General features: G+C 45.7%; 2 protein-coding genes across 3 annotated transcripts; both read left to right on the top strand.

Moving 5' to 3' along the window:
- The first annotated feature begins 6,741 nt into the window (after nucleotides 1-6,741).
- GTPBP8 (GTP binding protein 8 (putative)) lies at nucleotides 6,742-12,101 on the top strand. 2 transcript variants are annotated; one of them, XM_036389741.1, is made up of 7 exons: nucleotides 6,742-7,048; nucleotides 7,354-7,452; nucleotides 7,926-8,056; nucleotides 8,352-8,451; nucleotides 8,855-8,973; nucleotides 9,414-9,537; nucleotides 10,756-12,101. In XM_036389741.1, exons 1-6 carry the CDS (start codon nucleotides 6,755-6,757, stop codon nucleotides 9,496-9,498), a joined length of 828 nt encoding a protein of 275 aa, XP_036245634.1. In that variant the 5' UTR covers nucleotides 6,742-6,754; the 3' UTR covers nucleotides 9,499-9,537; nucleotides 10,756-12,101. The 2 variants fall into 2 exon arrangements, with proteins under 2 accessions (XP_036245634.1, XP_036245625.1); XM_036389732.1 differs by having other exon boundaries at nucleotides 10,753-12,101.
- Nucleotides 12,102-13,445: 1,344 nt separating this feature from the next.
- TAF13 (TATA-box binding protein associated factor 13) lies at nucleotides 13,446-15,776 on the top strand. The gene is made up of 4 exons (XM_036386048.2): nucleotides 13,446-13,559; nucleotides 13,682-13,760; nucleotides 14,224-14,321; nucleotides 15,140-15,776. Exons 1-4 carry the CDS (start codon nucleotides 13,533-13,535, stop codon nucleotides 15,308-15,310), a joined length of 375 nt encoding a protein of 124 aa, XP_036241941.1. The 5' UTR covers nucleotides 13,446-13,532; the 3' UTR covers nucleotides 15,311-15,776.
- The last annotated feature ends 1 nt before the right edge of the window (nucleotide 15,777 follows it).

Here is a 15,777-nt window from a genome sequence, read left to right as displayed (position 1 = left end):
GAAATTCTTTGTGATGTCCCCTGGCACAGCTTGAGACTATGTCCTCTTGTCCTGTGGCTTGTTGCCTGGGAGAAGAGGCCAATCCCCACCTGGCTACAACCTCCTTTCACATACTTAAAGAGTGTCGTGATCGGCGGAGGAATTGCTTCACACAATATGCGTGAACAGCAAATCCCAAAGTTTATTGATAGCTCACACATATTTATATTGGTGTTAATGAAGCTTATACATATTGCAAAAGCTGAGCTCATTATTGGTTAAAGCACACTTAGATCAACCACGCCTACTTCTATGCTCTAATGATTATTTTGTTTCTATGTTTACATTCTTATAGCTACTCTACCTAGGCTATCTTCATTTTCTGGCAAACGATTTTCTCCCCCATCTTCCTGTTTCAGCGAAGGTCACCATGACCTCTGTCAGTGATTGGACACTGGTTACTTAATCCCCAGCTTGTTTCCCCTATCCTTATCCAACGGTATCACATCGAAGTGGCCTTTCTCAGCTAGCCAATTATCCACAAAGCTCTCCACAAAAGAGAGTGATAAGGTCACCCCCAAGTGTTTTCTTCTCCAGGCTAAACAACCCCAGCTTCCTCAGCCTCACAGAACTTACTCTCCAGAGCCTTCACCAGCTTTGCTGCCCTGCTCTGGACACACACCAGGACTCAATCTATGGGCTGGCCACTCTTGCTATTAATATTAAAGTAATATTTAAGCTCCTAGGTTTACCAGGCATAACTATCTTGAATATTCAGATTATTATCTCCACATTTCACTACAATTCATCTTTGATTTACACAACATATTTGTATAGTTCAGATAAAGCTCAGTTTCCAGCCTAACAACACTGTGTATTTCAAGCAAACACCTATTTCAAATAACATAAAATTTTCAACACTCACATAAGAATTTTATCATTGAATTAGGGGAAGGATATTTTTAGTTAACCACTTTAAGTATGTTCAACATAGTAAAAGCAAAATCTCTTGAAAAAAATTCCTCAACACAGGTTCTGCCCCAGCATCGTGTGGTTTAGCAGTGAAGTGCAACAACCATTACTCATTATTCAAGGCAGGTCCAAGATGCAAAGATCACATGTAGATCCCTGTGATGTGAGACATACCATAGTTTCAACCATACAGTCTGTGGGTAAGGTAGTTCAAAACTACCTGGCAGAGGCAGCATGAAATAATGGTCCAAGTCATGAAAATCAGAAGATTTTAGGGTCCTAATCACTGGGGGTTTAATTGGGAGCAACAGACCCAGGCACCTGGAGAATGTTAGGGTCATTTTAGAAACTAAGGCAGGAAAACTCCTGATAAATGGGGAGAATTCTTTTCAGTATGATGCAACCTAGTCTGGTTATTTTGGGGAAAGGCTTAATGGTTTTGGGTCTGGGGCTTTTTGATAAAGATTCTGCCTCATATCTGATTTTCAAAGTGATAGCTGGAAAATCATGTTGGTATTTCTTTAATTAGCCTTTTGGGATTTGAGTCTCTGGATTACAGTCTGTCCACAACACAGAAACTTACTGCATGACTGTGGACAGTGGAAAGGTTGTCCGTGGGTGATTTAGCAGAGGAAGGACTGCTGGGAGGTTTTTGGTTTTCAAAGCCCAAACTCTCAGTCCGACACTCAAGCTGGAGCCAGACAGCATGGCAGTATTGTTTCAAGAAGACCACTGCTGTGTCCCAGGCAGTGGATCCAAGCAGCTGTGCTGCTGGACCTGCTGGTTCTCCAACCACCTCCCGCACAGCCCTGGAGCTGGTTTCAAGTGTCCTTCACTGTTAGGTTGTTTCGGTTTCAGCTCAGAAGGCTTCTGAGACCCTGTTTTAGTTGAATTCATAGCTCATAGTCACCATGACATCCTGTTTCCTTTATGTTGTTTCTGGCTCTGGACGTACCTCCACGAGAGTGACTCAGCCTCCCCCTGCACCCCCCATAACAAATTCTAGTTTTAGCTGCCATCCTGGACATTTCAGAGCAAGCTCCTAGCAGTCATTAATGATTCAGGCCCTGAAAAAGCAGAGTTTTGCAAAGATTGGCTTCATGCTGCTGCTGCTGTGCCTGCTGCTACTAGGGTTTTTGTCAGACGCATGTTATAGCTGTGCTTTCTTCTCCATCTCCTGGTCAAAGTAAGCAACAGCATTCACCTTGAAAAGTTCTTTTTCTTTTCACCTAACAGTCAAAAACCCCAAAACATTTAACTTTCAGTGTCACTGTGATATTTTCTGAAAAATCCCTTTGCCAGGATTTCTTCTCCTGGGAAGTTGAGAAGCCTCAGAGAAAAATGTAAATAATAATTTTCTGATTGCTTCTCTTTGTGTTTTGCTTCTTTGGAATGTGGTAGGTGATTCTTTCATTGGTTCCATGTGAATTGTGTTTTCTTAATGACCAATCACAGCCAGCTGTGTTGCTCTCTCTGAGTCTGTCACAGGTTTTTATTATCATTCTTGTCTAGCCTTCTGATGTCTCTCTTTCTTTAGTATAGTTTTAGTACATTATAATATAATATAATATAATATAATATAATATAATATAATATAATATAATATAATATAATATAATATAATATAATATAATATAATATAATATAATATAATATAATATAATTGTAATATAATATATCAGCCTTCTGAGAACTTGGAGTCAAATTCTCATCTCTCACCTCATCCTGGGGACCCTCACAACACCACAAACCCTTCCAGAGATGTTAATTGGGTTTTCTCCAATACTGATGTTATAAGTTTGGGTCCAGGAGAAAAAAAAGCCCAACAAATTTAACACAGATATTGAAAAGAGAATTTCAGTTCTGTAAAACCGGTGGAAATGACTCTTCAGCTGTGGCTAGCAGTGTTAGCTGCCACATGAATAATAATGACTCTCTTTGATTTCTTTACTAAAGAACCTTTAAAAAAGCATTTTCCACTAATGTGTATAATGAGTATTTTAATTGTTTAACTATTTTTTGTTAAAGTCTCAGAATATCCAGCCCTTGAGACATCTGTGGCTTTGATTTCCTTCTTGGGACTAGAGACACTTCACTCTGCCCCCAATTGCATAATTTGCATAGAGGAAAATGCAGAGCTTCTTAGCATTTTATACAAATAATTTTGCCTTTAAAATTCCATATGCTAGTAGCTCTAGTTCCTAAACCACCTTCCAAGTGAAAAAAAGATAAGATGTACTTTAAGGGGAAGCACAGATTCAGACACAGTCAGTAGTGCTGTTAATGTCACAAAAGAAAGCAGGCAGGCTGGTGTGTTCACCCTGTCTTTTCCAGCGTGCTTCCTGGTGACAACATTTGGTCCACGTTTCCCTTGAGGGAAATGAAACTCAAGAACTCGGCTAGTTTTGGTTCACAGGACCTAAACCAACGGTCCCAATGCACCTCACTGCTCTCCCAGAACTCCATCTCTCCAGCTGGTCTCACAGCTACTCTTCTCTGACACATATCTGAAAGGAATGATGATTTGACCTGTCTCACAATGCTGGGATAGACAAGATCAGACCAGACAAGACAACTGGGGTTGCCACTTCCTTCCAGCTCTGTGCTCTTGACTATTGTTTGGGATTTAGGTCAGTGTCAATGGTTATAGATCCCTCTTTCAAACTTCAGAGGAATGATTGTCAGAGTTTTTAATGTGGACTAAATTACTTTTGTAGCAATTCCCTAACACTTGAACTACATAACCAGCAACTGAAAAGAGACATCTGCTGCCACAGACATGAGCCATAGGCAATGTCAGTGTAAATGCCTGATGTTTGGCAATAACATGCACAATAAAAGGCAGAGTCTTTCAGAGGAGATACAAAACAGGCTTAAATGTTGGTTATTTACCAGCTCCATCCATAGTAACCTGCCATCTTCCATCTCCATACGATCTGCCCCAGAGAACCTAAACTGCAGTTTGGTCCAACAAAAAAACAACACCTTCTACTGAAATGTACAGTTCCAGTCTCCAGGTTTTAGATATGGTATTAGTGGATGCTCTCTGCTAAAATTACAAGTACTCAAAAGGTCCTATACCACCTTAATTTGTTCCTTTTACCTATATAGTCACATTAAAAAAAGACTTAATTAGTGGCTGGGACCCTGGCCAGTGTACTGGGCACCTCTGTTCTCAGCATCACACCTACAGATGTGGTGTTAAATGGGCTGATAAGTTTCTCTGTGCTGCAGAACATGTGCCTGGCAGGGGTAACTATTGCAGGGTGCTTTGAAGCAGGCAAGTCTGCTGCCCACAGCTGTGAGCTGTGTGGGACTCTGAGGCAAAAGTAGCTGAAAGCACTTGTTATGCTTCATGTGTCACAAATTGGCACAGAAATGAGGAAATCTACCTGCTGGTGTGGTTATGAACATGTCTCTCTCTGGCCAGTGATTTTTTTCTGTTAATAGAATCACGACAGATTTCAATTCAATTAAATTGCTGCTTTAGTACCCCCCCAAAAAGGATTAGAAGTGTTCCTGAAGTAATTCTTGAAAGTTTAGCCTTTTTTTCCCTGCATTTATAACTATTTGTGCCACAGGCAGTGACAGGACAGAAGCCTGTCCTGTATAAATAAAAGTCATCTGTAGATTTATTTGGGAGCACTCTTCTAAGTATGCATGTATCAGCCAGTGATTGCAATCTGTCCTAAGCTATGCACATTTGAGCTCTGTCTTGCTGTAAAACAAAGCAGGTTTTAAGAGGACTTAATTTACAGGACTGAGGTAGAATACAGGGGTTTTTCCCTAGGTTTACCCTATTAACCTTTCACTGTTAAGCACTTTCACTGATCATAAATTTGAGAAGCAGCTTGTGGATTTCAGTAGAAGTTTGTCTTACTAGAAAATATTCAAAGCTATCTCTGAGAAGCATGTATGTTGTTAGCGGCCCTTAAGGGATTCTTAAGGGATCAAAGTTCTCTCCCTATAGTTTTGTAACTGAGCTCAATACAAAGAAAGTAGGATATAGCCTCTGTTATCTTCTAATGGTCCTTCCTGGCCTTGAATCTATTCATTGTAATAATGGAACCATCCAGACTAACAGGGCTTTAAACAGAGGGCTGTGACTACAGAAGGAAAAGGGGTCTCTGTCTCAAAGGAAAGGCAGTGTTACACAGGATGTCCAGGCTGGCCTGGGTGTAAGGTTGAACATCAGGATATTTTCACGTATTACTTTTATGAAGATACTGATGAAGTTTACTTTCATTTGATAGTGTTAAAATTACAGTACTTTGAAATGTTTCAAGGACATACATTTATTTCTGTGGTTTTACAGCCCTATGAACTGTAGTCATGAAGGAGAACAATGTAAAAAGCTTTATGTGTATTTTTTGATAGGAAAACAGCACTCTAATACATATCAATTAAGTAGTAAAACTTCAGGGGTCTTCTTACTATAGTGTGAACACAGGTGACAACAGTTTTATGGTTGCATTGGGTTTATTTTATTCAAAATAAAACTGACCTCTACATAGTTATCCTTGAAAAAATGTTTTGTTGGTTGTTTTTGGTTTTTTTTTTTTCCCTGAAACAACTTAATTTTTTTACTTATCAGAAGAGCACTTGGAAAACTGGGGGCTGCACCTGGGAGGTGGACAGTGCTATAGGACAGGGCTGCTTTGCCCTACTCCCTGGCCAAACAGGGCATCAGCACATGGAGCCCTCAGCAGCTTGACAGTGTGGCTGGGCTTGGCCTGAGAACACACATAAGAAGACACAGAGCTGAAAAGATGATACAAAACTGGGAGGAGCTGTTAACTCGCTCAAAGGCAGACGTCCTGCAGAGAGACCTCGATAAATTAAAGGACTGGGCAATCGCCAGCTGTATCAAGTTCAGCAAGGGAAAGTGCCAGACTCTGCATCTTGGATGGGGCAACCCTGAATGTATGGACAGACTGGGGAATGAGTTGGAAAGCAGCACCATGGAAAGGGACCTGGAGGTCCTGGTTGATGGAGAGTTGAACTTGAGCCAGCAGTGCCCTGCAGCCAGGAGGGCCAGCCCTGTCCTTGGGGCATCAGGTCTGGCATCACAGCCGGGCAGGGGAGGGGATTGTCCCACTCTGCTCTGAGCTGGGGCGGCCTCGCCTGGAATATTGTGTGTAGCTCTGATCACAACATAAGGAGGGTATAAAGCTGTTAGAGAGTGTCCAAAGTAGTGTAATGAGGATGGAGAAGGGGGAAGCTGTATGAGGGGTAGCTGAGGTCATTTGGGCTGTTCAGCCTGGAGAAGACTGAGGGAGACCTCATCGCAGTCTAGTTCCTCATGAACAGGAGGCACAGGCACTGATCGCACTCTGTGCTGACCAGTGACACGACCCGACGTGATGGCTTGAAGCTGTGTCTGGGGAGGTTTAGGTTGAATATTAGGAACAGGTTCTTCCTCCAGAGAGTGGCTGGGCCCTGGTACAGGCTCCCCAAGGAAGTGGTCACAGCATCAAGCCTGGCAGAGTTCAGGAAGTGTTTGGACAACACTCTCAGGCACATGGTGTGATTTGGAGATGGTGCTGTGCAGGGCCAGGAGCTGGACTTGATGATCCTTGTGTGCCCTTCCAACTCAGCATATTCTGTGATTCTACAAACAGCCGGGCCTGGGCAGCACCGGCGGCTCTTGGGGGTGGATGCGGACAGCGAGCGCACACGCCCTACCGGGCCCTGACAGCCGCCGGCCCGCTGGGGGCAGCCGCGGCAGCGCCCCACGGCACCGCCCCGCTGTCCCGCCCCACCACCTTCCGGGGCCGGCCGGGTCCCGCCTGCAGCTGCCGCGATGCTGCTGCCCCGAGCGGGTGGTGCTGCGGGCCGGGCCTCGCCGCCGCTGGCCGCCCTGTCCCAGGTGCTGCGGCTGGAGCGGAGCCGCCGCACCGCGATCGTGTTCCCGCTGCAGAAGCTGGAGCGGTACCTGGCGCCCGGCACCGACACGGCGCCGTTCCGCCTCTTCCAGCCCGGGCTGGCCACCCTGCAGCGCGCCGAGGCGCTCTTCAGGTCCGACCGCGGGCACCCCATCGACTACGTGAGCTCCGCCGTGCGCATGGACCATGCCCCACCGCCGGCCCTGCCCGAGGTCAGGCGAGCGCTGCCCCTGCGGCCGGGACCGTGCCGGGGTAGCGCCTTCCCCCCGCCCGGGCCACCCCGGGCTGGGCTCAACTGCGGGGGTAAAGGGGTGGTGGAGTGGTTATATAGCTCTGTCAGAGAGCTGCGCAATGTGTGCGGCACTTAGTGCTGCTTTTTAACAAATCGTTTATTTGTTGTTGTTACCCGTTGTGCAGCTCGGCAGCCTGACATGTCCGTGGCTGGGAAGCGACTAGGACTGGCTGCAGCGAGAGGTGGGCAGGTGTAGATGCGCCTTCTCTGCCTCTCGCCCTGCAGGTGTGCTTCATCGGCCGAAGCAATGTAGGGAAATCATCTTTAATCCGGGCCTTGTTTTCACTGGCTCCAGAAGTGGAAGTTAGAGTGTCAAAAACTCCGGTGAGTCACATTTTTAACTTTTCTCCCTTTGGGTCATAAGCTGGTACCAGTCCAGAGGACAGGACTGAGAAGGGTGGGAGGGAACAAGCTCTTGAGTAGCCTGAAATGACAGGAAGTTCCAGCTCTGGTAGCCATTCCTCATGGCTGGCACTGGCCTTGCTCTAGCCCAGGAAGAGGCGGAGCCCAGCCTAGCTCTTCAGGCAGATGAAGGAGCTGCACTACCTGAGCAGGTGTGCTGTAAAGCCTTTGAGAAGAGCCAAGCTTAGAGAGCCATTAAGGTATTTTTAGTCCATTTTATGATTAGAGCCGTGTAGGATTGCTACACGGGTAGGAGACTGGGCAGTTTAAAGCATTCTGGGGGGGCAGGAGTCTGATATAGAGATATTTTGCAGAGCACCTCCTGGTACACTGCTTAAAGCAGCTTTTTTAGAAACCACCCCTGTGCTTCATCTTACCTCAAATCCTCTCTTCAGGGCCACACCAAGAAGATGAATTTCTTCAAAGTAGGGAAGTACTTTACTCTGGTGGATATGCCAGGATACGGCTATCGCGCCCCGCAGGACTTTGTTGAGATGGTGGAGGCCTATCTGCAGGAACGGCACAAGTAAGGGACCTACCTGTACCTCAGCACAGGGAAAGCCAGACTGACACCCCTGTACAGCATCATGTAATGAGGGGAGAAAATGCACAAGGGTTGCTGCTTCCATCCATTAGTTCTGACATTTCCCTGGAAGCTTCTGCCTTGTCATTCATTAGTGCTCAGATAGGTCAAAAGAGCAAGAAAGATTGAGGTGCTGCTCCATGCTGACCCTTAGTTTCCATGCATGACTTTTCCTGGCTCTTCATCAGAGCAGGCATGAAATAATGGTGACAATTACTGTTGCTTGTATTTCTGGCAGCTTGAAGAGGACTTTCCTATTAGTTGATGGTGTAGTTGGACTCCAGAAAACAGATCATATTGCAGTAGAGATGCTGGAAGAGTTTGGGATTCCTTATGTGGTAGGTAATGCTTCATTCTTGGGTTGGTTATAAGGTACAGGTAATCTAGAAAGGTACTCTCCACCTGAGCTTGTGCAAGTTGACCTACCTAAGCAGTAACCCTTTATTGTTAATAAAATAGGTTTATAATGTGTTGAGGAAGACAAATGGGATTTAAGAGGGGGTTTTATATGGTTTATTAAATAGATTTTTTTTCAGTGCTCAGCTTGAGCAGCTTGAAAAGGTGCACTCCTTATGCAAGCCATAGTTTTGGTGAACTGTGTTAGACTATTTTTTCCCCTAGATATGACCAGAGCTTTCAGACTGCTTTGTAAGACAATCTAGGACTCTTACAGATGTTCCAGCTTAACAGCAAAATAATCTTACTTTCTTCTCTGAATCCTCCCTTTCTGGATCCATGCAGATGGTGTTAACAAAAATTGACCGAGCATCCAGGGGATTATTGTTAAAGAATGTACTGGAGATCCAGGAGTTTGTAAAGGAGAACACACAAGGATGCTTTCCTCAGCTGTTCCTGGTCAGGTAAAGTTCCTCTCCACTGCTGCTGTTGCGTTTCTGGTGATGAGTTCAGTAGGGCAAGATACCAGCACAAGTCTGTATGGTCTAGAGGCAGCACCTCTTTGTGCCCCAAGGATAGAGGGTGGGCTGCTGATAGGGAAATGTCCCTTCCCCTTTTTCCCCATTCTCTGCAAGTGAGTTTTGTTTCCAAGGGTGCTTCTTCCTTTGGCCTTTCTCAAAGCAGGGCAGCAATTCCTGTGCTGCATGGTAGCAGGCTTTCCCATTTTATTTGGAGCTCTGGTAACAGTAAGAGCTGCAATTGTTGCATTACATAGCCAAAACGCAGGCTTTCACCAAGGTGTACTCTGAGACGTGTAACTGAGCACAGCCAGTGGCTGTTTGTCTTTATTACTCCAAGACACATCAATATGTGGCACTGAACATCTATGCCTCTGTTTCCACAGTTCTGTGGAGTTCTCAGGGGTTCACTTGCTCAGGTGTTTTGTAGCCCATGTTACTGGAAACCTGCCCACTGTAGAGGCCAGCTGAAAAGACCTGCTGATCTGCTTGGCTCATCAGGAACAAAAGGTACCAAAACCAGAGGTCTGGCGTTTTTGTTGCAAATAACCCAAGTTACTATATGGTATTTTTGAATAAATTAGTATTTATAAAGCTAATTTTTTTCTTTATTAGGTTCCTCAGTTCAGGAAGTTTGCAATGTGAATTAATCCAGGTTATTATAAAACTGTTTCATAAAACCTACATGATTGTGCTAAGGAGAAAAAAAGTAGGTAACCTCCACAGAGAAGGGAAGTTTTAATACAGCATTTCCTCTCCCTACACTGAAATGTTCAAAAATCTACTACTCCATGCCTAACCTCCGCTATATTTAGGATACTAGAGACAGTCTAGTAATATCATTAATAAAGAGGCATTTATTCTATAGTGGAGTTAAATACCAATATTGCCGGATGGAACGTGCCTGGGCTCATCTGGCCCTTGCTGCTTGACCAAAGGCAGCAGCTGTGGTGGTTTCACCTGAGATACCTTTGGCTGGCTGGATGCTGCAGATCGGTGCTTGGGACAAGTCCAGGCAAGCAGGAGCTCAGGTTTACCTCTGGCGGAGAAGCTTTAAGGCGAGGTGAAGGAAAAAGGAGTCGGGTTCTGCTGGAGGGTTTCAATCCAGAGCTTTATTCCTGGCACACAAGCCTCTGAATCCAGCAACAGCTCTAACAGAACTCTCCCAAACCGTGTGGTTGCTGTGTCTTTTAACCCCAGGGAGAGGGGGAGGGAAGGGGTAGGGATCCCACCAACCAGGTAAGGGGGGGGGGGGGGAAGTCTCAGGGGACAAATGATACCTGGATGGCCCAATGTCCCCAGGGCTGAGAGGCATCTTTTGAACTTCGCCAATCACATGACACCCATGCTGGAATGCCAAGACTGACGGACAGCAGTCAGCAGGGGGCAAGGGGAGGGGAAGGGAGAGGTTATTGGCACACCTGGGGAAAGAACCGGGATGGACAGGCTATTACATCACACCGCAACAAATCTAGGAAAGAAAAACTATAGCCATAACATTAAGCAAACTGTATTGCTCAGTTGAACTGTATGATACACAGAGATTTACTTCTCACGGCTGAGGTTGGGGTTAGGGTTAAGATAGCAGGGGCCAAAAACTACCTCCTGTACAACCTACCTGCTCTAAGGCCATGCAGAGTGGAAATAGCCAACTTGTTATCTGTGAAGATGTGTTTGATGTCTTGTATATTTTACTTTTGTAACTCTTCTGTGTCCTGTGTTCAGTAGGTGCAGCAGGATAGCATGCCTTGCTTGCAGACATTGAGTTGTCCCTGTTCTACAAGGATGAAGGAAGAACACATCTTTTACGGGATCTGCTTTTCCAGGAGTGTTGGCTTGAAACAGAGTGGAATAAAAGACTGACATCTAGAGGAGCCCTATCCTGCACACTGTCATGAGTCAGTGCTGCATCTACCTTCTATTTTGAGATCCAGCATGAATTTATGCAGCTCCACGTGGATGAAATGCCAGATCTGAGGCACACCATCCATGATCTGTATCGGCTCTACCCTGGCAGCTGAAGCACAACACTGATATGTCCTGCACACTTTAGGGGAACTGCTTCCCACAGCAGCTGTGTCTGTCTAAGAGCACTTCAAACTGTCCAGTTACAAGGCAGAGCTGGATAAAAGGACAGCCATCAATAGCAGCACTCATACAGGAGAACTGAGTCTGAAGCTATGAAGTGCCTGTGTCAAACCCTGGCACTCAGTCTTTTCTATGTCTTAATGTGGCCAAGTGTGGTTATGCAGTTGTCAGTTACTTGCATTAAGTGTTTAAACCTCAAGAAAGGAAAGTTCTTTTCTAAATCACTCTGACAGTGCAAAAGGACTAGAAATACCACTTTCTTACAATATGCAATTTCTTGTAACACACTAGACATGAGACAAGATTTGTTTTCAGCATACGTGTAGGAACAGGAGCATGTCATGAATGCAGTAAATGTGGCTCTCTAGCTTCTGCATCTTAGTGATCAAACCTGTAATTCTGTAATCCCAAAATGCTGCAGGGCAAACCAGCCCAAGAAATGCATGATCCTAGAACTGGAGTAGTAGCTATACAGGTGAAACAGGTGAAAGTGAACACTTCAGGAAGGGCCTTTTTGTAGAATCTTTAAACCAGGATCTTCCAGAAACATCAATCTCGTCAAGGCTGTAATTTTCAGGGCCTCAGCCTTGACTGAAGACCCTCTGAAAATAGCCCTGAATATACAAAAAATGCCATTCTGGTTTAAGTCCCTCCTCAGAACAAAACCCCTTAAATTTCATTACAATCCCTTACAGTGCTGGGAAGTCTTTTACTAACCACTTAAATACATTAAATATGTCCTGTTAATCCATTTGTACAAACTGGATGTGTGTGCATGGAACATTAGGTACCATCTTCTCCAGAAGAACCAGTTTTACCTCCAGACACATCTTGGTTTTATTCAGAAGTGCTTCAGATACTGGAATAACTCCTGCATTTTGGTCAGCCATTTGCAGGAGCCAATACTACAGTTTGATTCTTGAGTGTGACAATGCCCCTGTAACAAAACAGTAAATAAAATCAAGTCCTCTCCCTAAACAGTAAAACATGGATTTAAGTGCCTTTATGGAAACAGGCTTTGGGAAAACTGGTGTCTTGACACACTACTGGACTTTTTTTTGCCAGGTTCTTAAGGAACCAGCTGAATTGCAAAGTGAGGAGCTGCACTTTCTCAGGCCACGGACACAAAAGATCTTCCTTTCTTTCCCCCTCATTGATGAGTGGGGGTTGGGCCTGGCAGCATACTGATACAGTAAAGCTCATTTCAGTTTTAAGTTCAAGTGTCTTTAGTTGTTAGCAGTTGTGCAAGCTTTACTTAAGGTTCCTGTCATTATGTGGTAAAGCTATGCCTATTCTGCAGCTGTTTACAGAAATTATGTTGAGTATTAGCTTCATTGGAAAAGGATTTCACCTTGTGCATCTTTCCTGGTCTTTCAGCAGTACAATCTCCATTTTCTTCCTCTACTCTGTCATGTGTCTGGTCTGGTGTGTCGTCACAACCCTGACACTACAAAGGCAGTATTTTTGCAAGTGTTCAAAATTAGAATGCTGCAGTCTGGACAGGTGCACTAGTAGATCAGTGAAAACTGGTTAAACAATTGAGCTCAGGGCATAGAAGCCAATGGGTCATGCGCCAGTTGCATGGCAGTTACAATTGGAACGCAGCAAGGATGCATTCTGGAATGTGTCCAGTTTAACATCTTTATGAGTAATCTGGAGGAAATGCATTGCTATCAAATGTGCCTAGGGCACCAAACTGGGGGGAACAGTGGGCCTGCTCAAGGGCAGGGCTGGAGCAAAGGGACTGACAGCTACTGTATGGAATACAACAGGACTGGAGCACCTCCCCTACAAAGACAAGTTGAGAGAGTCGGGTGCTATCCAGAAGGTGGAAACCTCATAGCAACCTTCCAGTGCATGAAGGGAGCCTAAAGAGAAACCAGATGGGGCCCATCAGAAACTCTAGTGCTAGCACAAGGCGGAATGGGTACAAACTGAGAGGGGACGTACCTTGGGCAACCTGGTCTCATGGGAGGTGTCCGTGTCAACGGCAAGAGGGTTGGGATTAGATGGGCATTAAGGGCCTTTATCCCAGCTGGTTTACGTTCTATGATTTTGTGAACATGGGCAAGTGTACCTCGCTGAAGGGAAGGAAAAGCCCCTGCCAACCGAACAAACCGACTGTGAAAAGCCACCCTTTCTGTCCTCGTGACTGACCCGTCTTTCGAGCAGAGGGATTAACAGACATCCCCCGAGCTCACTTTCAAACCACGCTATCCCGATCTGGCAATCCAACAATGAATGTCATATCCAGGTTTGGGATGGGCTATCAGAGCTACGCCGCAGCTCCACGGCGCTGGCCTCCGCCCAGACAGGCCCCGCAGCACCGCCCACTCCGCCCGTCCTGCCCGGCGCGGCTCGGCGGGGCCTCGGGGCGGGGCCGGGCCGCCGAAGTTGTTCCGGGCCGGCGGGCAGCCATGGCGGATGAGGAGGAGGATGTGCCGGTGAGTGGTGGAGGGGCTGCCCTTCCCGGGGATCCACAGCCCAGCCGCGGTCGGGGGAGCGACGGGAAGGGGCCGGGGCCAGACGGGCGCTGACCGCGGCCTCCCCGCCGCTGTGCCCGTAGTTCGAAGAGGACGCGGAGGACGCCGGCGGGGGCCTGGACGGCGGGCAGGGCAGGAGGAAGCGGCTGTTCTCCAAAGAGCGTAAGTCGGGCCTGGTCACTCAGCTGAAACCCCGAGCTGACAGCTATGGGGTCCTAAAACTCACTTCTCCTTAACAAAACAGCGGCTTTCATAATGTGCCTTGGCTGCAATTGCAGAAATCTGCCATGTAGACCCCCCTCAAAAATACTGCTAGTGCATGCTCTGGACCTAGCTGTGCCCAAAGTTAGCTGCGCTGTCACTATGCAGTGCTTTGCAGCCTAAGTGAATATTCAGAGAGCCTGTCCTCAGACATGCTCTTCTGTATATACAATTCCTGTCCCTACAGGAGGGGCTTTTGTTGGCTTCTGTTTGTTCTTATTTCCTGTATGTTTCCTCAAGATTTGTCTTGCCTGACAGATGAGAGGGCCATCCTGGTGCAGGAACGTGCAGGCTGGTGAGGTCTAACTAGATGCATGCAGCACTAAATGGATGAAAGCCTCATGCTGAGTGTTTCTTTGTGCAGTAAGGTGCATGATGTATGGATTCGGGGACGACCAGAACCCTTACACAGAATCAGTGGACATTCTTGAGGACCTGGTAATAGAGTTTATCACTGAAATGGTAAGTCAGCTCTAGATGGCATGGTCAAAACATCCTCACCAGAACTTTAGCTTTTTGAAAGTTAATGCCTCTGACTGAAATACTGCATTATCCCAGGCCCCAAACTCATGGCATTAGTAGGAGAAACATAAACTTGGATTTTGTTTTCCCAAGATTAAAGCAAAATTTATGCACCTTACTCCATGTGGATTTAGAACACTGAAGTCTTTAAGTAGCAGTTAGATTACTATTTTAGGAGGGGAAATACCCACCTGACTTTGAGGTTCACTGTGGCATCACTGTATGTTCAGCTGACAGAAAATTTGGCTCAGATTTAAAAGTCTGTCAACTTTTTGTGTTTGCCCAGTGTCTGTACATGGATGGGAACTTAGCTCTGCCATACAAAAGGAATGCATTCTTGGGCCTGAGGCCATTTCTCTTCCTGACTTGGATACCATTTCTAAGTATCCAAACATTCCCCTTTCTATTGAAATGCTGGTCTTTCCTATGCTTATCAAAATGCCCTACACTGTCCTCTGATACAGTTACCTCACACTAGGCCAAATCATGCCTAATCTTCAGCCATTCTGCAGGCTGGGTGTCCTATGTGTAATCTGGCCTTCATTTTGATACCATTAAGTGATGTATATGTAGTGGTTATGTTCAGGGTATAAGCGACAGCAGAGTAAGTCCATGGTTTACTGGGAAGTTCTCTTGTGAGTAGCATGATGGTGTCCAGAACCTGCTATTGTAAAATGACAGGAACTAAAGTGGAATTGAGACCTTAAAAAAGCACCATGGCAAAGGAATACTGCTGACTTTTTTTTCCCCTCTAACAGACACACAAGGCCATGTCCATCGGGCGGCAGGGTCGGGTGCAGGTTGAGGACATTGTCTTTCTAATACGCAAGGACCCCCGGAAGTTTGCCAGAGTTAAAGACCTCCTAACTATGAATGAAGAACTGAAACGAGCCAGAAAGGCCTTTGATGAAGCAAACTATGGGTCTTGAATCTGTGCACAAGCTGCACTGGGGCATTATTTGGGCACTTGCTGCCCACTAAGAAGGAAGATCATGCATGTTGTTTGGAAGGGTTTTTTAGGATGGAGGTCACTGCTGGGATGTCTGCCCTCACTCCCAGCCTTTTCTGAGAAATATTTAAGCAGCTGAAACATTACCTGATTGTATGTGGTATACTTAGGTATTTTTATACCATTTGAGGAAATGAGAAGACCTCTAAAAATTCCTGCAGTGGCAGGAATCTGTTTCAAGTAGGCCTGTGTTGCATCAGATGGCTCAAGGGCTGATGATTCCTGATTCTCTAAAATTGTTTCAGTTGTCACTGGTTGTTCCTCTGACAGGAAACCTTGAAAATGGATCTTGGTTATCTGTATAAAGACCTTAAGCCCAAACTACTAACAAAGTTGTGCTCTTTGCTCTGTGTATGCATTTTGAATAAAACATAAGTTTGTGCCCAC

Source organism: Molothrus ater, chromosome 2, assembly GCF_012460135.2.
Source record: "Molothrus ater isolate BHLD 08-10-18 breed brown headed cowbird chromosome 2, BPBGC_Mater_1.1, whole genome shotgun sequence".
NCBI lineage: Eukaryota > Metazoa > Chordata > Aves > Passeriformes > Icteridae > Molothrus > Molothrus ater.
This window is presented reverse-complemented; position numbering and strand designations above follow the sequence as displayed.